The 18,182-nt window shown below is 46.6% G+C and overlaps 1 protein-coding gene across 5 annotated transcripts in view; it reads left to right on the plus strand.

Moving 5' to 3' along the window:
- Positions 1-15,502, plus strand: part of BTG4 (BTG anti-proliferation factor 4) — a 23,434-nt gene extending 7,932 nt beyond the window's left edge. Inside the window, exons 1-5 of one of the 5 annotated variants that reach the window (XM_088657864.1) lie at positions 3,131-3,230; positions 7,197-7,400; positions 9,210-9,347; positions 11,791-11,992; positions 14,968-15,494. In XM_088657864.1, the coding sequence (XP_088513990.1) occupies positions 7,228-7,400; positions 9,210-9,347; positions 11,791-11,992; positions 14,968-15,159 (705 nt within the window). In that variant the 5' untranslated portion in view covers positions 3,131-3,230; positions 7,197-7,227 and the 3' untranslated portion in view covers positions 15,160-15,494. Of the gene's footprint in view, positions 1-3,130; positions 3,231-6,096; positions 6,232-7,196; positions 7,401-9,209; positions 9,348-11,790; positions 12,022-14,967 lie in introns of those variants that run through there. The other 4 variants (XM_088657866.1, XM_088657863.1, XM_088657861.1 and 1 more) reach the window with 4 other exon arrangements.
- Positions 15,503-18,182: the final 2,680 nt, after the last annotated feature.

Below are 18,182 nucleotides of genomic sequence, written 5' to 3' on the forward strand. Positions count from 1 at the left end.
TGGACTAGGAAGCAGCATCAGCACCTATGCCCTTAAAACAGAGCTGGCCCTATCATTAGGCAGAGATTGGTGGCTGCCTTTGGTGGCAGGCACAGCGGGGTGGGCAGGGAGCATCATTGAGGTATATTGGAAGACAGCACTCTGTGTGCATCCTTTGCAGTAGCCTGTTGCCCCCAGGTGCAGTGGGAGTCAGTGTTGAAGACAGAATCAACTGCAAGGCTGGTCAGTTTTTTATACATGGAATGGGGAGGTGGGCACCACCTTGTCCTTTGCCTCAGGTTGTCTCTTCCATGATATATAGGCCTTGCTCTGCAGAGCTGAGTACCAGACCCTTTCATGAAGGGTGGGGTGGGGGGTCAGGAATTGCCCCAGGCCCCACCCCCATATCAAATTTGATAAACAGTACAATATTTGTACTTTGGGTGTGTGTGACATTGCCACAGGTTGTGGCCCATGCTCAAAAGTGGGAGATAATCAGTCATGAGGTTCACTGGGCAACCTTGTCCCCCTCCCTGTCTTTCAGCCTAACCTACCTCGCAGGGTTGTTGTGAGAATAAAATGGGGAGGAGGAGAACCATGCATGCCACCTTGAGTTCCTTGGAGGAAAGGTGCAATATAGTTGTAAATAAATTAAGAGTTGTTCATTCATTTGGATAGCTGTGACTCCACGGAAGGCGGGTGCTACTTGGGTTCAGAATGAAAACTTAGTGCTTGTGGTGCCTCGCTCCCCTGAACGCAATTCTCTGGAAAGCCCTTCCTGTCCCGCACACCCCCAACTTACCTCCAGGGATGTATAAGTCTCTCATGCTCTGCTTCATCTTTGTCTACACACGTGAGGATTTTTCTTCCATGCAAAAGTAATGCATCTGCATCTAAGGCCAGGCAGAAATAAAATTTCAACAAGGACTCATTTCCATAGGATGTGCAGGAGAGCTCCAGATGATTTTACTCCAAGAAGTCCCTGCAGAATTTGCAACCACCATCTTCAGAATGCATTTAGGAGAGCAATGTTTGCTCCAGATTAGGCCTGCAGTTGCTAGAGAACTGATGGATGACTTTTTTTCTTCTTTTTGGCATGCCTGGGCTTGCCCAGAGAGCAGGGAAACCCGTAATTTAATTCAAGTAGGAATGTGTGGGCTGAGGTTGGATAAGGATGGAGACCTTCACTCTGATTCTACATAAGGTTAGCTGATGTTTAGAAAGAGCAGCATAGGAATGTCATGAGAATCCTGTACGGGGAAACTGCAAAAAACCCACAAACTTCCAGAAGATCTGGAAGTGACTCCCTGGAGGTCTTCACTGAGTAACCTCCAAAGCCATGAGAAAAGGGATGCACAGTGTAAAAACATTAATTTATGCAGCTTACCTCTACTCCATAGTTCAACTCAATACAGTCAAAACCTTGGTTTCCAAATGGCTTAGTTGCCAAACAAATTGGCTCCCGAACGCCGCAAACCCGGAAGTGTTCTGGTTTGTGAATGTTTTTCGGAAGCTGAACGTCCAGCGCGGCTTCCACTTGAGTCCAGGAAGCTCCTGCAGCCAATCAGAAGCTGCACCTTGGTTTTCAAATGGTTTCGGGAGTCGAACAGACTCCTGGAACGGATTATGTTTGAGAACCAAGGTACCACTGTACTGCAATGCAAGTTCTCTGGCCCTTCTGGAAGGCCTGTTTATTGATCAATCAGCCTGATTGGTTTTGGGGAGGTTAGACATTGATGCATCAAACTATTGTTACACTACACTTTCAACTGCGTTTTCCTGAAACTTTTATCGCAGAAGGTCCAATCTCAAGGGGAAGCAGGTTTGCACTGCAAGAGCACCAAATTTAATCGCACAACCCAAATTTGCCAGGATGTGATTGAACCCTACCCGAAAGCAGCACCAGTCTGGAAGTGCCTGACACCAGCTACTTGAGCATTCATTCTGATTTTTTTGCGGAAAGGTTAGAAACTGCTGCATCAATGCAAGTGCTATCCCACACTTCCCAGTGCATTTTCCAGTCACTTTCCTTAGGAGCAAATGTCTGACCTTTTTTTGGGAAGCAGGTTTGTTGTTGTGAAAGCACTTGCCATCAACTCTCATGGCACTTGAAAATAAGTCCTTAGAGACTTAGCACATAGCCAACAACTATGCAAAGAGACACGTGTCTAGATGAGAGAAGTTGAAAGACTGGTGCAAAAGAATCTTAAGGGGTCAGCAGAGGGAGGAACCACCTGAACCATGCCATTGTACAAAAGTGCACAAATATATTGCAAATTAAACAAAAACAGCATTTGACATCCAGGGCAAGTAGTGTGCCTTGTGAGCTACAAAGAACATGGTTAGCCTAAGAACACCAGAAGAGCCTGCTGGATCGGGCCAATGGCCCATCTAGTCCAGCATCCTGTTCTCACAGTGGTCAACCAAATGTCCATAGAAAACCCAAAAGCAGGACCTGGACACAAGACCCGTCTCCCTTCCTGGGGTTTCCAGCAACTGGTATTCAGAAGCATTGCTGTCTGTGACTGTGGAAGCAAGGCATAGCTTTTGACAGCCTTATCTCCCATGAATTGGTCCAATGCTCTTTTGGATTGGACAAAATGTAGCAGGGCTTGTTCTGCTAGCAGCGCCCTGGTCTCACAATGGGAAGTTGGCAAGGACAATGAGCACAATGACCCTCTCCCACTTGTGGTCCCCACCAACGAGGGCATTCAGAAGCATTCCTTCTCCAATTCAGGAGGAAGCCGCACAGCTATTGGGTAGTAGCCATTGAGAGCCTTATCCTCCATGCCCCTTTGGATTCAAGGAATGCCCCGTGAGTCTCCAGCGAGCACTGTGTGTCCTTCGTCACCAGGGAGACTCCGAATTGTTTATTTATGGCTTCCCTAGCCCAGGGTAGTTCTCCAAAGTGTAGAGCAGGAAAAGGTGAACCTGTTTCAGCAAGCAGCTCGATGCCCCTTCTGTGGGATACAAAACACATTTGGTTATAGCTTCTTGCAACAACAGTCAGGCTTGGGCAAAAGTTCCTGACAGCTGAAGAAACTATGCTGTCCTCAAACCTGGGCTGTTCCCTCTCCTGTCCCCACACCCGGAGATTGAAGAAGGAAATAAATACAGAGAAAACACCATCCTCAGGAGGTGTGGCTTTCTTAGTTCACTCTGCCCCTGACTTTTGTGAACTGAAATTTAGCTGTGTGGAAGAGACACCATTATACAGGATTTGCCAACATTGACAGACAGACGTACAACAGGTGAAGCTTCCCCTCCTGTTGGTCTTCCATTAGATTTCTCCCTTTTAACTTCTGTCTCCCCCACCCATGTTAAAACCCCTAGGATCATCACTGAGGAAAAAGTGACCCTCAGAAACAACCGCAGAATAGACTCATTGAAACTAATAGGTGGAATTAGCTGAGGGCCCTTTAATGGGGTTGTTTCCCTCAATCTAAACAGAACTATTTGGAAAACAGATTCAAAAGAAGGGAAATTATCAATTGTTTTTTTGGGGGGACATGGTGTCCAATTTTGATTTAATTTATTTATGGTGTGTTAAGCCCCCATTAGAATGCAAATTCACATTTTTCTCAAACGCTAATAATTCTTCAAGTAGAAAAGATCTTTGGGCCTCAAAAGAACTAATAACTAGGGTAAAAAAAGGTTGAGATACAACCAAAGACATTATCCAATCACAATGCCATCTTGATGATAATAGCAGATAAATTCAACAGAGTAAACAATACTCGATTGATGTAAAAGTGGAAAATTGATTTGAATGGTTATAGCAAGATGTGCAGGAAAGTATGATAAGTAATATGAACTATGGAAGGAGAAGAAGGGAAGTCACTGGATATTTTAAAGTTTGTGAAATGTTTATTTTGAAATGTGGAAAAATGGTAACTATATATGCATGACATTAATTTCATTTGGGTCTACTCATCACCAGCTTCCCAACACTGATGTTGCTGAAACTTACCAGAATAGGGCCAAGCAATGGTGAGACCAGGGCTGTGCTGACAGCAGTTGCTGCTGATGCAAATGGGTCCCTAACCCACGCCAGGTGGTTCCAGAGCCAATGACATGCAGAGTCAACTCAGCCTAGTGCTGGGGCCAACCTCTTCTCTGCTGGGTTCTCCAAACAGCAACACAGAGACCATGGCGGGGAAGCCAACAGGCAGTGCACTTTGAAGTGGGGGCTGGCCAAGCTGATGGGGCAGTGCTCTATCTGCCTTAATAGAGACACGGGTGGCACCAATCCAGCCCTGGGAAGGCAGCTATATCGCACTGGCCACAACTCTTTGACTCCCCCAAAAGAAGACAAGGCCCTCCTGCCCCTTTAATAGGTGTGCAGACGAGGAGATTCCAACAGGTGTGAATTGCATGACCAGAGCTACACCTGCTGAAATGGCCTATCCTGGGCAAATATTAAAAGGACAGGAGCCCTTTCTCTTTCTCTCTTCTTCACCACTGTAACACATGCAGCTGTCGAACTCGGGGCATCTTTCTACAGAAACATTGCTGTAGAAGGATTTCCATGGCTTTTTAAAATTGCCTCTGATCCTGTAAGCCTAATAATAATAATAATAATAATAATAATAATAATAATAATAATAATATATTATTATCATTTATACCCTGCCCATCTGGCAGGGTTTCCCCAGACCAGGCACCCCCAAACTGCGGCCCTCCAGATGTTTTGGCCTACAACTCCCATGATCCCTAGCTAACAGGACCAGTGGTCGGGGAAGATGGGAATTGTAGTCCAAAACATCTGGAGGGCCGAAGTTTGGGGATGCCTGCCCCAGCCACTCTAGGTGGGTGGCGTCCAACAAAGATTAAAAATACAATAAAACACCAAACATTAAAAAATTCCCTAAACAGGGCTGCTTTCAGATGTCATTTAAATGTTAGATAGTTGTTTATTTCTTTGACATCTGATGGGAGGGTGTTCCACAGGGTGGGCGCCACTACCGAAAAGGCCCTCTGCCTGGTTTCCTGCAACTTGGCTTCTCGCAACGAGGGAACCGCCAGAAGGCCCTCGGCACTGGATCTCAGTGTTCAGGCAGAGTGATGGGGGTGGAGACGCTCCTTCAGGTATACTGAATAAAAGGAGCATCTGAAGAAGGCTGAGATCCTACCGGCTTAGGTTTTATTACAGTCAAGTGGTATAGTGTATAAATCTCATGGGTTAAATAAAAAGAAGGGGAAAAAATTTCCTTGAACACTGTGGGGGTGACTTGTCAGAGGGACCCACCAGATAGGTGAGGTTCTTTGCAGGTATATTTCTGCAACCTGCCATTGACACAGTTCTAGAGCATTGCTGGTAGATTCATACTGGACCACCTGCACACATCATCCTGCTTTATTTCTTGTTCTGTGATGCTTCCCCATTGTTACTGCATTATTGCCATCCAGAGGGGCACTCCTGAGCTGCAGCTCAACAAAAGCGGGAGTGGAAGGGGGACCTGGAACATTTGCATTATGAAAAGGTACAGGATTTCAGCAGGAGGTTGCACCACATGCACTAAAAGCAAAAATTAAAAGGTAGTATGTCCTCCCTGAAACTCATCCAAGTGCAAACAGTGAGATCATTTATAGCTGCCCTGATACCATCACGAGCAGAAAGCAGAATATAAAATCTCCGGAGAGGCCCTGAACATGCAGAAGCTGAGGCTGGAAACTTTTCCCAGTGCTGATACAGTATATCCATGCCAGGAAGAGCTTTGCCTCTTCAATTTCTGCATGTCAGGCTGCTGTTAAAGTCACAGGAGCGTGATCAGTGGGGGCAGAATCCTAAAAACTGCAATCCAATGTAAACTTACTTGGGAGCAAGTCCTCCTGGATTCAGCCGGGCTTACTTCTGAGTTAATGCACACAATATGATTGGGTTGCATGCGGGAAAATAATTCTGCTTCCTCGCTACCTTCAAGCCTCTCAGGAGAGGGTTTTGAGGTATCAGGACCTGAGATGGAGATTTCTTCAGAATCAGGACCAAGGACAAGGAAGTGCAATGGGCTCTATCCTTGTTTTATGCACACACACCTCCTCTGAAGGCCGACCTTAGCTACTCTAGTCCTGCTTATATAAGCCAGAAGGAAGGTAGGAGTAGCTGTTTAGCTAGCGAAAAGAGCTGCAGGTGGTTAAGGGGAAGCTGTAAGGGCAAAAGAAAAGGCACTGCAGCTATTGAACTGGCCTCAAAGTTTAATAGCTTCTTCCCTTCTTTCTTGCCGGAGTCTCTTTCCTCTGAGAGCGAAGTTGGTGAGTATTGAGGCTTGCATTAGAATTACACTTGGCCAGAGCAGGGCAGTGCTTAAAGTAGAGCTTTGCAAACTGTGTGTTGTGACACATTAGTGTGTTGGCTGCAGGGGGTAGGTGTGTCACGCGAATGCTCCCCACGCTCCTCCTGGGGCTGGAAAGGGGTTAGTTTAACCTCCAGTTTGCTAATAAATCTGAATTACCATGTCACGAAATGATGCATGTTGAAAAAGTGTATCCTCAACACGAAAAGTTTGGCTTAAAGTGTCAGACTAACACCTGTGAGAGCAAGGTTCAAACCCTTGCTTAGGCATGAGGGTCCCTGGGTGACCTTGGGCATGTCACTGCAACTCATCCAAACCTACCTCACAGGGTTGTTGTGAGAATTAATGAGGGCAGGGACACCTATGAATGCTGCCTTGAGCTTCTTGGAGGGAAAGGTGGGATAAAGTTGCAATATATAAATAATGATGAATCAATAGCAAATATAGCTAGAGGTTTGGCTGTTCTCCTCAGACAACATCTGTTCCGGAAGGTTTTATTTTGTGTGTTGCTCTTTCCTATCCACCCAGGGTTGAAGTACTGTTACTATGTATAATGGTCACATTATAGTGAGGAGTAAACCATTACTCGCCTCTCCCGGGAAAGAGAATTGGCCCACTGTACCAAATGGCTGTGAAAGTGTCTAAATTTAATGGGGTGTGGCACTGCGGGGGAGAAAACGAAGAGATTGCAAGCAAAGTGGGAAACACTTGCATTGTAGGAACACTTGCATTGTATATGGTATGAACTTGTAGCTGGGCCAGCACACCCATTTTTCAGTGGAAGAAGCCACAACCTGGTTGATGAAAGGGCCTCTTCAAAAAGGTGGAAGCCTTGTATGATGGCAAGGAAATAATGACTGTTGACAAGGAGACCCTTAAATGTGTCGCCAGAGCTCACGTCTCCCACACTTCCTTTTTCTCCAGCTGTACTTTCAATCCAGAGGCTTATCTAGACATGAAGGATGAAATAGCTGCCACGGTCTTCTTCATCACACGCTTGGTGAAGAAGCACAACGTGCTGACTAAGCAGCAAATGGAGAAGTTTGCGTCCAAGTTGATGGCAGCTATGTTTGAGATGTACAAGAGCCACTGGTACCCTGACAATCCTTCGAAAGGGCAAGCCTTTAGGTGAGTAGCCCCTATGCATCCAGTCCCAGCATCCATTGCTTAGCTCTTGTGCAAAACTGGGGGCTTGTATGTCTCCAGTGGTGGCTGGTGCTCATTGCGATTGGTAGGACAGAAGGCAGGGAGCCCAACAGTAGGTGGCGCTAGAGCCCATGACAGGCAGAGCCCCTAATTTCTGGTTATGCCCCCATCCTCCCTCTCCCTGCTAAATCCTGCAAGGACAATGCTGAGACTGACAAGCAATGACATTTCCTGGATGAGTTGTAAGTGAGAAGGCAAGCATGTAGGAGCTGGCTGAGGGCAAACTGAGACTGGTGGGGCAATGTCCTGTCTGCCCTAATGGACCAGCCTACACAATTTCTCTAGGGCTTCATAACTCCAGCAGCATCTTTGAGTATGGCTTTTGCACTCCGTGTGTGTTGCTTAGGGGGTCTCTCTGAGAGGGTGTTGAGCTGAAACACTATACCGGGGTGCTTCTGAGCATTCATTCAAATTTGTGAACCATCCTGAGATCTGTGGATGAAGAGCAGTATACAAATTTAATAAATAAGAATAGGAATAAATAATTTGTTTGAGGGGAAGTTAGATGACATCACACCAAGAAAATGTTATCCCACACTTCTCACTGCATTTCTCCCATCAATTTTTTTAATGGGGAATAAACCCCCTGATCTTTTAGGGAAAGTGGGTTTGTTGTGCAAGACCTCCAAAACAGCTATAACTGCACAACCTGAATTTGCCGGTATGTGATTGAATACTGCCTGAAGATTGTAAGGTTAGGGTTTTGTGTGTGTGTGTGTGTGTGTGTGTGTGTGTGTGTGTGTGTGTGTGTATTCCAAACTTCCTGAAATTTTCACACTTAGACATGCAACATGTCAAATGTGAAATTCTGCCTCTAAACCTATGTATTGGACTTTGCTGATATTTGATGCCTGCCAGGTGTCAAGAGAGAGGAAGTCTTACAAGCTGTCAAATATGAAATGTTGGGCTGTCAAATGCAGGTGCCAAATCACAAACCCAAGCACCCGATGTCAAGTAATTGAATATTCAGGGATGTGTCAACTATTTTGCATTGAAATTCTCAACAAAGAAGGCCTGGGTGTATATTATTCTGGCTTTACAACGGCGCTAGGATTATTGCTATTTATAATTTATATGCTGCTAAATGCCGAAATAGTCTTCCAAGCCATTTACAGGTATAAAAACCAATCACACAAGCATTAAAATATAAACACCCATAAATGCACAGTAAAATAACCCCATGAAAACATCATAGTAATTAAGATTTGGGTTCAGAGACCCAGGGAATGCGTATGTAAACAGGTGTGTCTTTGAAAGCCTGTGGCATGCCAATACAGATGGGGCATCTTGTATTTCAGCAGGGTGTGCATCCTGTAACACGGATGCCACCATGAAAGAGATCGCCTCTATGCCATCACAAGCAGATAATCATTAGCATTTTATGTACTGAATTGGTGCCATCCTGCTTTTGTCTAGTGTATGAGCTGGGACCATATAAGCCTTGGGTCATGGCTGTCTTTTGCACCAAAAAAGTTGTGCCATCTTCTCCCCCATGTAAAATATGCACCACAGGTGCCAAGGGATGGATGTGCAGTCTGTTCCCATTGCATAATGGGAATCATGAGCCACTGCGTCCTTCCCTAGTTCAGGTGGGGCTAATTTGGGCTGAGGATGGATTGCACAGCACTTGTGTCCTCAGTGCTGTTGATATTATTGTAGTGTGTGGACTATAGAGGAGGAGGTACAATGGGCCACCCAGGGTACCTCTTCTATTCTCTTCTGCTTGTCCAGGTGTATAAGGATAAACCAATTCAACCCAAGAGACCCTCTGCTGGAGCGGGCATGTTTGGAGAGCAACGTGGACTTCAGCAGCCTTGGATTACCAAAGGAGATGACCATTTGGGTCGATCCATTTGACGTATGCTGCAGGTGAGCTCTTGGCGTATATGAAGGGCCTTACTAAAAAGAGTTGATGGAGTGTGATGTCTTTGGATAAGAAAATTGCCTTCTGTTGAGTCAGGCCGTTGCCTAGTCCATCTCCAGAGTTCCAGACAGAATCTGTTGGTGCTGGGGGTTGAACATGGGACCTTCTGCCTGCAGAGCAGATGTTCACTGAGCAACAGTCTGACCAACTGCTAAGCCTTGAGCACAGGACTGTGCGATGTGTCACAAAGCAAAGCAGGAGGTGGAATGTAGTCCCTGCTCAAGGCATCTGGAGTTCTGTGTGTTTGTCTTTTGTACTTTCTGGCTGGCAGAGTCCTTTGTCCTTGCCTGCTTAGATGCCTCTGTCCTTTGGCACAGCTGTTTCCTCCTTGCATTAAACTCTACTTTTGCAGAGAGGGGGGAAAATGTGATATAGGGGAGTGGCAGACCTTGGCACCCTTAAATTTCATTGGTGCCCTGGGTGACGCTAAAATCCAGCAGCCCTCCCACCTCTCACTTTCCTTTGAATTCATAGTTGTGGCACTTCTGTGGGCGCCCCAAAAGCTCCACACCCAGTGACACTGAGCTGGTCACATTCAGCTAGATGCGCCTTTGATAAAGGGGTTCTGAAGGCTGGTCTAGCAGCATGGCTAAGATGTAGGAAACATTTGGCCCTCCAGTTGTGGCTGGCCCAACTACAACTCCCATTATCCCTGGCCTGAAAGCTCCCCCTGTCTAGTATGGGGCCTCCCCCTCAGGAAGGCCTCGCCCAGGACATTTTGCCACCTGAGGTGAAAGACAAGGGTCCTCCTCATTCCACATACAGAAGTTAACTGGATTAACATTTGAAATAGTTCCTCAGCACTGACGATGGAACACTGTCCCTCGGCAAGCCAGGGGTGTCAGGCTAGATGAGGGGAGGTAACAGAGGCTGTAGGACAACAAAGGGGAATGGATGGAGTGGGAAGCTTAGAAGAAATAGCCAAGGATGGCTGCTGCAACCCAGCACCAAGGGCCTGCTGAGGCAGTTGCCTCACTCTACCTCAAGGAAGAGATGGCCCTACTTAATAGGGTTGCTACTAGGTAAAAAACAAGCAAACTTTGTGTTGGAAGCTGAGGTGCAACTTGGCTTGCTTAGATGGGTCTGTAGGAGGTTAAGACAGATGGAGTGGGAGACCTCCATATTCCTAGACTGCCTCTGTCCTTTGATCTCTGCATAAGGCAGGTTGCTGGCACCTAAGGTGGGCAAGGGTTGCACCCCCCTGGTGGACTGGGTAGCCTGGCAGTGCTGGGCCATCACGGAGGAAGCTGCCTCCACAGTTCCCTCGTCCAGTGGAGGAGAGGCACGGTGATGTCGCCACTGCTGCTCCTCCTCTCCGCTGCTTCTGCCCCCATGTTGGGCCTGAGCTGGGAAGGGAACTGAGGCCTGCTGGCGCTGAGCCATCGCCAAGGAAGCTGCCTCTGCAGCTCCCTTGCACGCCAGAGGCCAGCAGAGCAGTGGCACAGTGCTATTTTCATTGCCCTCCTTGGTGGGTGCTGGTGGTGCCTGCTCCTCTTTTTTGGACGACCCAAGGACGGGGCACACACTGGCTTCCCTTCACTGGCCATGAGGAGAAGGAGGTGGGTGAGGGATCCTGTTGTGGGGGCACTTCATTGCGCCCTCTCAAAATCATACACCCAGTTCCATGGCCCCTTTGCGCCCCCTCCCAGTTACACCTCTGTTGATGTATCCCTTGAAGTCAAAGTGATATGTGTAAAATTGCATCCTCTTTCACGTATCCCTTTGTTGTTGTTGTTGTTTAGTCGTTTAGTCGTGTCCGACTCTTCGTGAGCCCATGGACCAGAGCACGCCAGGCACTCCTGTCTTGCACTGCCTCCCGCAGTTTGGTCAAACTCATGTTCGTAGCTTCGAGAACACTGTCCAACCATCTCGTCCTCTGCCGTCCCCTTCTCCTAGTGCCCTCAATCTTTCCCAACATCAGGGTCTTTTCTTGCAGTCCATGGGACTCTCAAGAGTCTCCTCCAGCACCATAATTCAAAAGCATCAATTCTTCGGCCTACCTTCTCACATTTTCATCTGGGTCTCTTCTGAGAACAGAGGTCAAGCGTGGATTCCTTGTTTCTCCAGCTCATTAGTTAGCTAGGCCTATGGAATTGATTCTTATCAAGAATGCACTCCCCTTAACGAGCATAAGCTTTCTTATTTTATACCAGTTCTCAGTCTGAATCCCTTCCAATTAAAGGTGTGCTCCAAGCCCCATAGGCTCACACTTTGAATGCTCTGGCTGCCAATCAATGCTACCTTTACTGTAGTATTGATGTAGCCTGTAATTGGAGCCATCCCATGCAAACTTGGACTGATAGAATCCCATAAGGAAGATGTTTTGGCTTCTCTGCCTAGAACTGCTCGGCGAGCCTTGACCTTCTCTATGTCCTTCTCTATGTCTAGATATGGGGAGAATAACCAGCCTTTTACAGTGGCTCACTTTGAAGGGGACAAAAAGGACCACGTTGTCCCCCAGCTCATCAGGCAGGCTGTGGATAAGGCAGAGGCCCTGGACTGCCCCTCCAGCAACTGCTCTGATGAGGAGGGCACCACTGTCGAGCCCAAAAGCATCCCCACCGTGAGCAACCCAAACAGCGTCTACCAGGTGAGAGAGCAGCTCGCCATGGATGAGTAGTGAGTAGCTTTCGTCTGCTTTCTCTCAATGCTTCTGCTACTAGGTCTGACTGGGGCATGGCGGATAAGAATGATAATAATAATTTTATTATTTATACCCTACCCATCTGGCTGGTTTTCCTGGCGTGCCTGTCTAGGGGGAACCTCCGTTCTGCAAGCTTAATTAGTCACAGCGGAGGCCCTTGTTTATTTTTTTTAGAGCAGGGTTTGCCAAACTAGTTGTTTTTTGGACTACGATTCCCAGCATTCCTGACCACTGGTTCTGCTAGCTAGGGATGATGGGAGCTGTAGTCCAGCAACAGCTGGAACACTTGATTTAGAGTGTTTGTACCCTGCTCTTCAGCCAAAAAGGTCCCCAGAGTGACAGCATACAATTGAAACAAGACAATCCCCGCCTGCAGGGTGACATTCTAAAAACACCAAAACATGGCATGCAAGGGGAGGGGGAAATCGAACTCTGACACAAATTCTTAAGCAGTTGTCGTCATAACGACCAACTCAGGGGGATGGGGTGGGAGGTTCCTGATGAAGCTGGTCCTTCGGCAAAGCTGATGGAATGAGCTTCTCATCTCTCCCAATAAGGCGGTGTGATGGACTGGCTGCCCCCAGGTGACAGAGGAGGGAGAGGAGGCCTGATGGACCTGTCACAGCAGAGCTGATGGAGTGAGCTCAGCTTCCCATCTCTTCCACTGAGGCAGCCTCATTTGGCCTGTGAGGCTGTTTCCCTGCCTGCAAACCATATCCACTTACCACCATCTGTGACATCAGGGGTAGGGGCAGGTAAAGATGCAACTGCAAAGGAACAGCTGGGAGCTTAAATGGCGCTCACGGTGGTTCCTTGGCAAGGGGCTTCACTCGCAGTATGTGCCAGCACTGATAGCCCTTTGAAATACAGTGGTACCTCGGGTTATAAACACTTTGGGTTACAAACTCTGCTAACCTGGAAGTAGTACCTCGGGTTGCGAAATTTGCCCCAGGATGAGAATGGAAATCGTGCGCCGGCGGCCCTATTACTGAAAGTGCGTCTCAGGTTAAGAACGGTTTCAGGTTAAGAACGGGCGTCTGGAACAAATTTTGTAACCCAAGGTACCACTGTAATCCTGACCCGCAAGCGGATGCTGTTTCTTGGCAGACACCTTTGTGGGAATGCAGAGGGGGAAATGTGCCCTTTTAGGTGCTGTTTGGGTTCTTTCCCACCAAGTTCCACTCTGGAACCTGCTGGAAGTAATGCGTCTAAGTCAGCTGCACTCATTAACTTTGGTAAGCAGAGCTTGTATGGGACACACCCATTGGAATTCAAAGGGTACCTGCAGACAGAGAAGGCCGGGTTTGCTGTCAGCTGATTAGCATGGACAGTGAGCCCCTTTCAAGACAAGCTGTTCTGCTCACCTGTAGGCCAGTTCCTGATCCAGACCTTAGGCTGAAAAAGGTCCCCCATCCCTGCCATACAGTTTTAAAGAATAAAAGGAACGAACCTGTTAAATGAATATTAAAAGGGGAATAGAAGGGAAGCAGCCAGATTAAGACCATTTTAAAATATAGATGTTCCTGGAACCAATGGGCTCCTAGAATGGTTTACATACAAAACTGTCTTATACCGAATCAGGCCCTTGGCCCATCTAGCTCAGTAATGCCTACACTGACTGGTAGCTGCTCTCCAGGGTTTCAGGCAGGTGTGTCTCAGGGCTACCTAGAGATGGCAGGGATTAAACCTAGGACTTTCACATGCAAAACAAGTTAGCAAAGTAATTTAAACCACACAGGTGAAACCCTGAGATGAAAGAAACCCCGATAACAATTTACTGAGGAAAACCTGCATTAAACATATGTTTATTCTTTCTTAGTTCAGACCTTGTACATAGCAGGGAGACACTAAACAAAACATACAGAGGAAACTACCTTGGAACTACACAGCCAATCAGAGCATGGGCTATGTCACTAAATATCTTGTCATCCACCCTGGTTGCTAAGGAACACCTCCCCCCTCCCCCCCTCTTGGGTAGTTGACTTAACACTAACGGAATTAACCCTCAAGGTTCAAATTGAATGATCCCTGCTGTTGTATGCTATGGCTCACCAATGATAATGATGATGATAATAATAATAATAATAAATAATTTATTACTTTTACCCTGCCCATCTGGCTGGGTTTCCCCAGCCACTCTGGGCGGCTTCCAACAGAAAAATGAAATAAAACAATCTATTAAATATTAAAAGCCTCCCTAAACAGGGCTGCCTTCAGATGTCTTCTAAAAATCTGGTAGCTGTTTTTCTCTTTGACATCTCTTTGATGATGATGATGATTAAACAAGATGGTCCTTGCAGGGGACTAACATACAGTGGTACCTTTGGTTACAAACTTAATTCGTTCCGGAGGTCTGTTCTTAACCTAAAACTGTGCGTGATTTCTGTTCTCATCCTGAGGTAAAGTTCTCAACCCAAGGTACTACTTCCGGCTTAGCGGAGTCTGTAACCTAAAGTGTTTGTAACCCGAGGTGTTTGTAACCCAAGGTACCACTGTATAAGGGAAGGGGGGTGGGAAGGGAGGAAGGAAACAAACAAAGTTCTTAGGATGACCAGCTTGAACGGAAAGTGTTTGGGAAGAGCTGGTCTCTGCGGAGCTGATGACCAGGTTCCCATCTGGCAGCCTGCGGAAGGATGTTGTTGATGGCAAAGAAATTATGTATGGCAAAAGAACTTAAGACTGCTGCAGGAATGGGATAAAATGAGACAAGGATAGTCTTGTATTTAACAACTTGCCCAGTTGCCATGTCACTAGGATCTTCAGGATGCTGAAGGAATTGAATTTCTTGATTCAGTTGAACTTCAAAGTAAGGTTGGATTGAGTTGTTGTGCTATTTCAGACTATACACAAGCACAAAACATACCTTCTCTCCCCATCTCTCCAAAATCCCTCCCCACTCCTGGCCCACCCTCTTGATTTAGTCTCAGTGCAATGAGCCATTTCAGCTATGGTCCCAGTATCCTCGGCGAAAGCTTCATGTACCTGATGGATTCCACCAGCATCCCACCAGTACATGCTACCTTCAGTGCAAGGGCTACAAAGTCTGCCAGCCGTCAGCCACTTTCACTGGTCCACGAATAGACAGATACCATTGGGTCAACGCCAATCGGTAACGATGGACAGCACCTCCCCACTAAGCCACTGGGGAAGAATAACTCTTTGGACAATATGTGGAAGGAAGCTGGAAGCTATACCAGGATGTGCAAATAAAGGTCTTCTTTCGAAGCATTTATTTCAAATCTTGCCTGTCGCTGTCACCAGCTACTTCTTTTCTTATTTCGTTTGTGTTTGTAAAACATTTTAAACTGATACACCTGAAGGCTAAAGATTACTTTTAATTGAATGCTTTTAATGTATTTTTATGGCAAGACTGAAAATGGAATTGCATCATGACAACTTTGTGGAAATCTTAAAAAGGAAATCTAATAAAATGTGTTTGTTTTATTTTAAAAATCCAAACACCTGCTTTTGTTTTTATTTCGCTTAGGTTGGCTCAAGACTAAGGATGGATAAATCTGTCAATTTTGGTTTCTAATCCCCCCCCACTCTTTTAAAGTTCAAGCTTTCCATGTTTCCAAGCTGTTTGCAGTTATTATTAATTGTTAAAGGCCTCGTGACAATTCATTAGCATTTTAAAGCAATTTTCCTTAATATGCATGTATTTTTATGCAATGTTGATTATTATACGGTACATACTTCTGCAATTTCCCCTAAAACAATGCATTTTATGTACAGTTTACAGTACAGTGGAATCTTGGTCTTTGAGCATTTTGGAAGTCGAACATTTCAACTTTCGAATGGCAAAAACCTGGAAGTAACTGCTTTGGTTTTCGAATGATTTTCGGAAGCCAAACATGCCATGTGGCTTCAGTTTTGAGTTTCCCTATTGTACTGAGGCTTCCGCTTTCAGTTTTCCGAGGTTCCACTGTGTGTGCATTTTTGTACACATAACTTGGCCAGAGAATGGCATTGCATTGCAGTCCTGCAGATAGCCTGGGCCTAAGCTGTATATGCTTTGTAAAGCTCAGATTAATTCTACTGGCTCTTGATGTTTACACAGATCCCTTGAGAAACAGAAGTTTGTGTACTCATATATGCTCAGTGCTTTTTTTCGTTAAAAAGAATGAGGTGCTAGTACTCATATCTTTATAAAAGTGCTGTGGAGGCCGGCACAAAATGGCTGCCATTGGCAGCAAAAAAATAAGACATGATGGTGTGCCATACTGGTGAGTACCATCACCCCCCCCCCCAAAAAAAAACACTGCATAGACCCCTGTCTCTAGCTGATGCAGGGGGACCGGGGGGGGGGGAATGACCAGAGGGGGTGGTGCCCACAGCACTTTTTCAAGAATCCAAATGTGCCCAGAAGTCTAAAAAGGTTTGTGACTCCTGCTGCGTGGGGAACACATACAGAGTCTTGCTTCTTGACTCAGCAGCAAAATTTCTTGGCCTGGCACCGCAGCTGCCTATAACCGTACTCTTGAGGCTATTAACATGAGAAATGCTTTCTTGGAAAGTGCCCATCCCTTGCCAAGTTAAAAGGCCGGTATAAATCGTTCCTCCCATGCAGGGACTATAAACACAGCTTACTCTCGGCGAGAAGGAAAGCTTTATCTGTTTGTTGGCTCGGTATGAATTCTGCTGTTGTGGCACAATGCTGGATATGTTTACTTGATTTGCAATAGATGTTTAAAGTGAGGGTTTGGGGGTGGGCCATTAGTGCCTAATGGACAACCCCCCCCCAAACCTGCTGATAAAGGAAAGTGTGGGGCAGGTGGAGAGCAAAATACCTGCCAGTTTGGAGTGTGTGTGCACTGCCTTCTTGCAGATTCCTCCTGCAGGGCATGAATCATCCCACTGGCAAACGAGTTCTTTTCAAATTTGGTTTTAACATTATTGTGGAAACCATTACAATCATACCTCATGTTGCGTCTGCTGCGGGTTGCGTTTTTCCATGTTACGAATGCGGCGGACCCGGAAGTGTTTACTTCCAGGTTTCGCTGCGTGCGCATGCACAGAAGTGTTCTGCGTGCTTCGTGCACGTGCAGAAGTGCTCTATTGCGCTTTCGCACATGCACAAAAGCCCCACTCGGGTTGTGGACTTTTCAGGGTGAGAACGGCACCCCGGAACGGATTGGGTCCACAACCCGAGGTACCACTGCACTGTGACAGAGACATGCCTGAACAAGTGGAGGCAAAGTAGTAACGGAACCCAAAGTTTAGGAGAGCAAAGTTTTTGCAGTGGGCTTTGAGGCCCTCTGCCCGAGGTTGGCCTTGTACTAATTTTTCTTGCAACTCCCAAGTTTATCCCTACTTATATTGATAGGTTGCCTGTCCCCACAGGCAGACATGAGGACAAATGATTTCTGCCCTGCACCCCATCAGCAAGGTCCCCCCCACCCTCCTCACTCCCTTGTTCTAAAAATGCAATGATCTGAACACTAAGCTGTGGCAAATGTTACTTTTTCTCAAAGCCAAGGTGAATAAACCCTCAGAAATGAGGTCAGCCACTAAATATATATTTGGTATTTCCTTCTAGCTTAATGTTGATAGCATTTTCAAGTGGAAGCAACAGGAAGATGGGCTAGGGAAGGAAGTATCTGGCATGATGTAACCAGAGACTCTTCAGCTTGTATTGCAGGGGAAAGGGTACTACCGGTAGCTCAGTGGTAGAGCATCTATGTTTTGCATGCAAAAGGTCACAGGTTCAATCCTCAGCATCTGCAGGTAGGGCTGGGAATTCTCCATACTGCATCCTTTGAGAGCTGGGCTGGTGCAATCAGTCTTACCAGTATGGAGCTAGGTGGACCGATGGCCTCACTAGCTATAAGGTAAATTCCCGTGCTCAGTGTTTTCACCTGCAAATGGCAAAAGGTGGCACCTCCCTCCAATCTCCCTTTTAATCACAGATTCCCACTAAGCACAGACCCCCCCCCCCCAAGTGTCGCTATTTTCCAGGGAAAGTCCCGAATTTACAGAAGCCATCCTGCTTTCGTGGTTTGATCCTGGGATGTCCCGCTTTTCCTTAGGACGTCCTTATTTTCACCAGACAAATGTTGGAGAGTATGGAGTTATGTGGCCCTGTGAGCAAAGGAGTAACTATACAACTTTCAGAAGACCTCTGAAGGCACCCCTG

This window comes from Zootoca vivipara, chromosome 14, assembly GCF_965207765.1.
Source record: "Zootoca vivipara chromosome 14, rZooViv2.hap1.1, whole genome shotgun sequence".
NCBI lineage: Eukaryota > Metazoa > Chordata > Lepidosauria > Squamata > Lacertidae > Zootoca > Zootoca vivipara.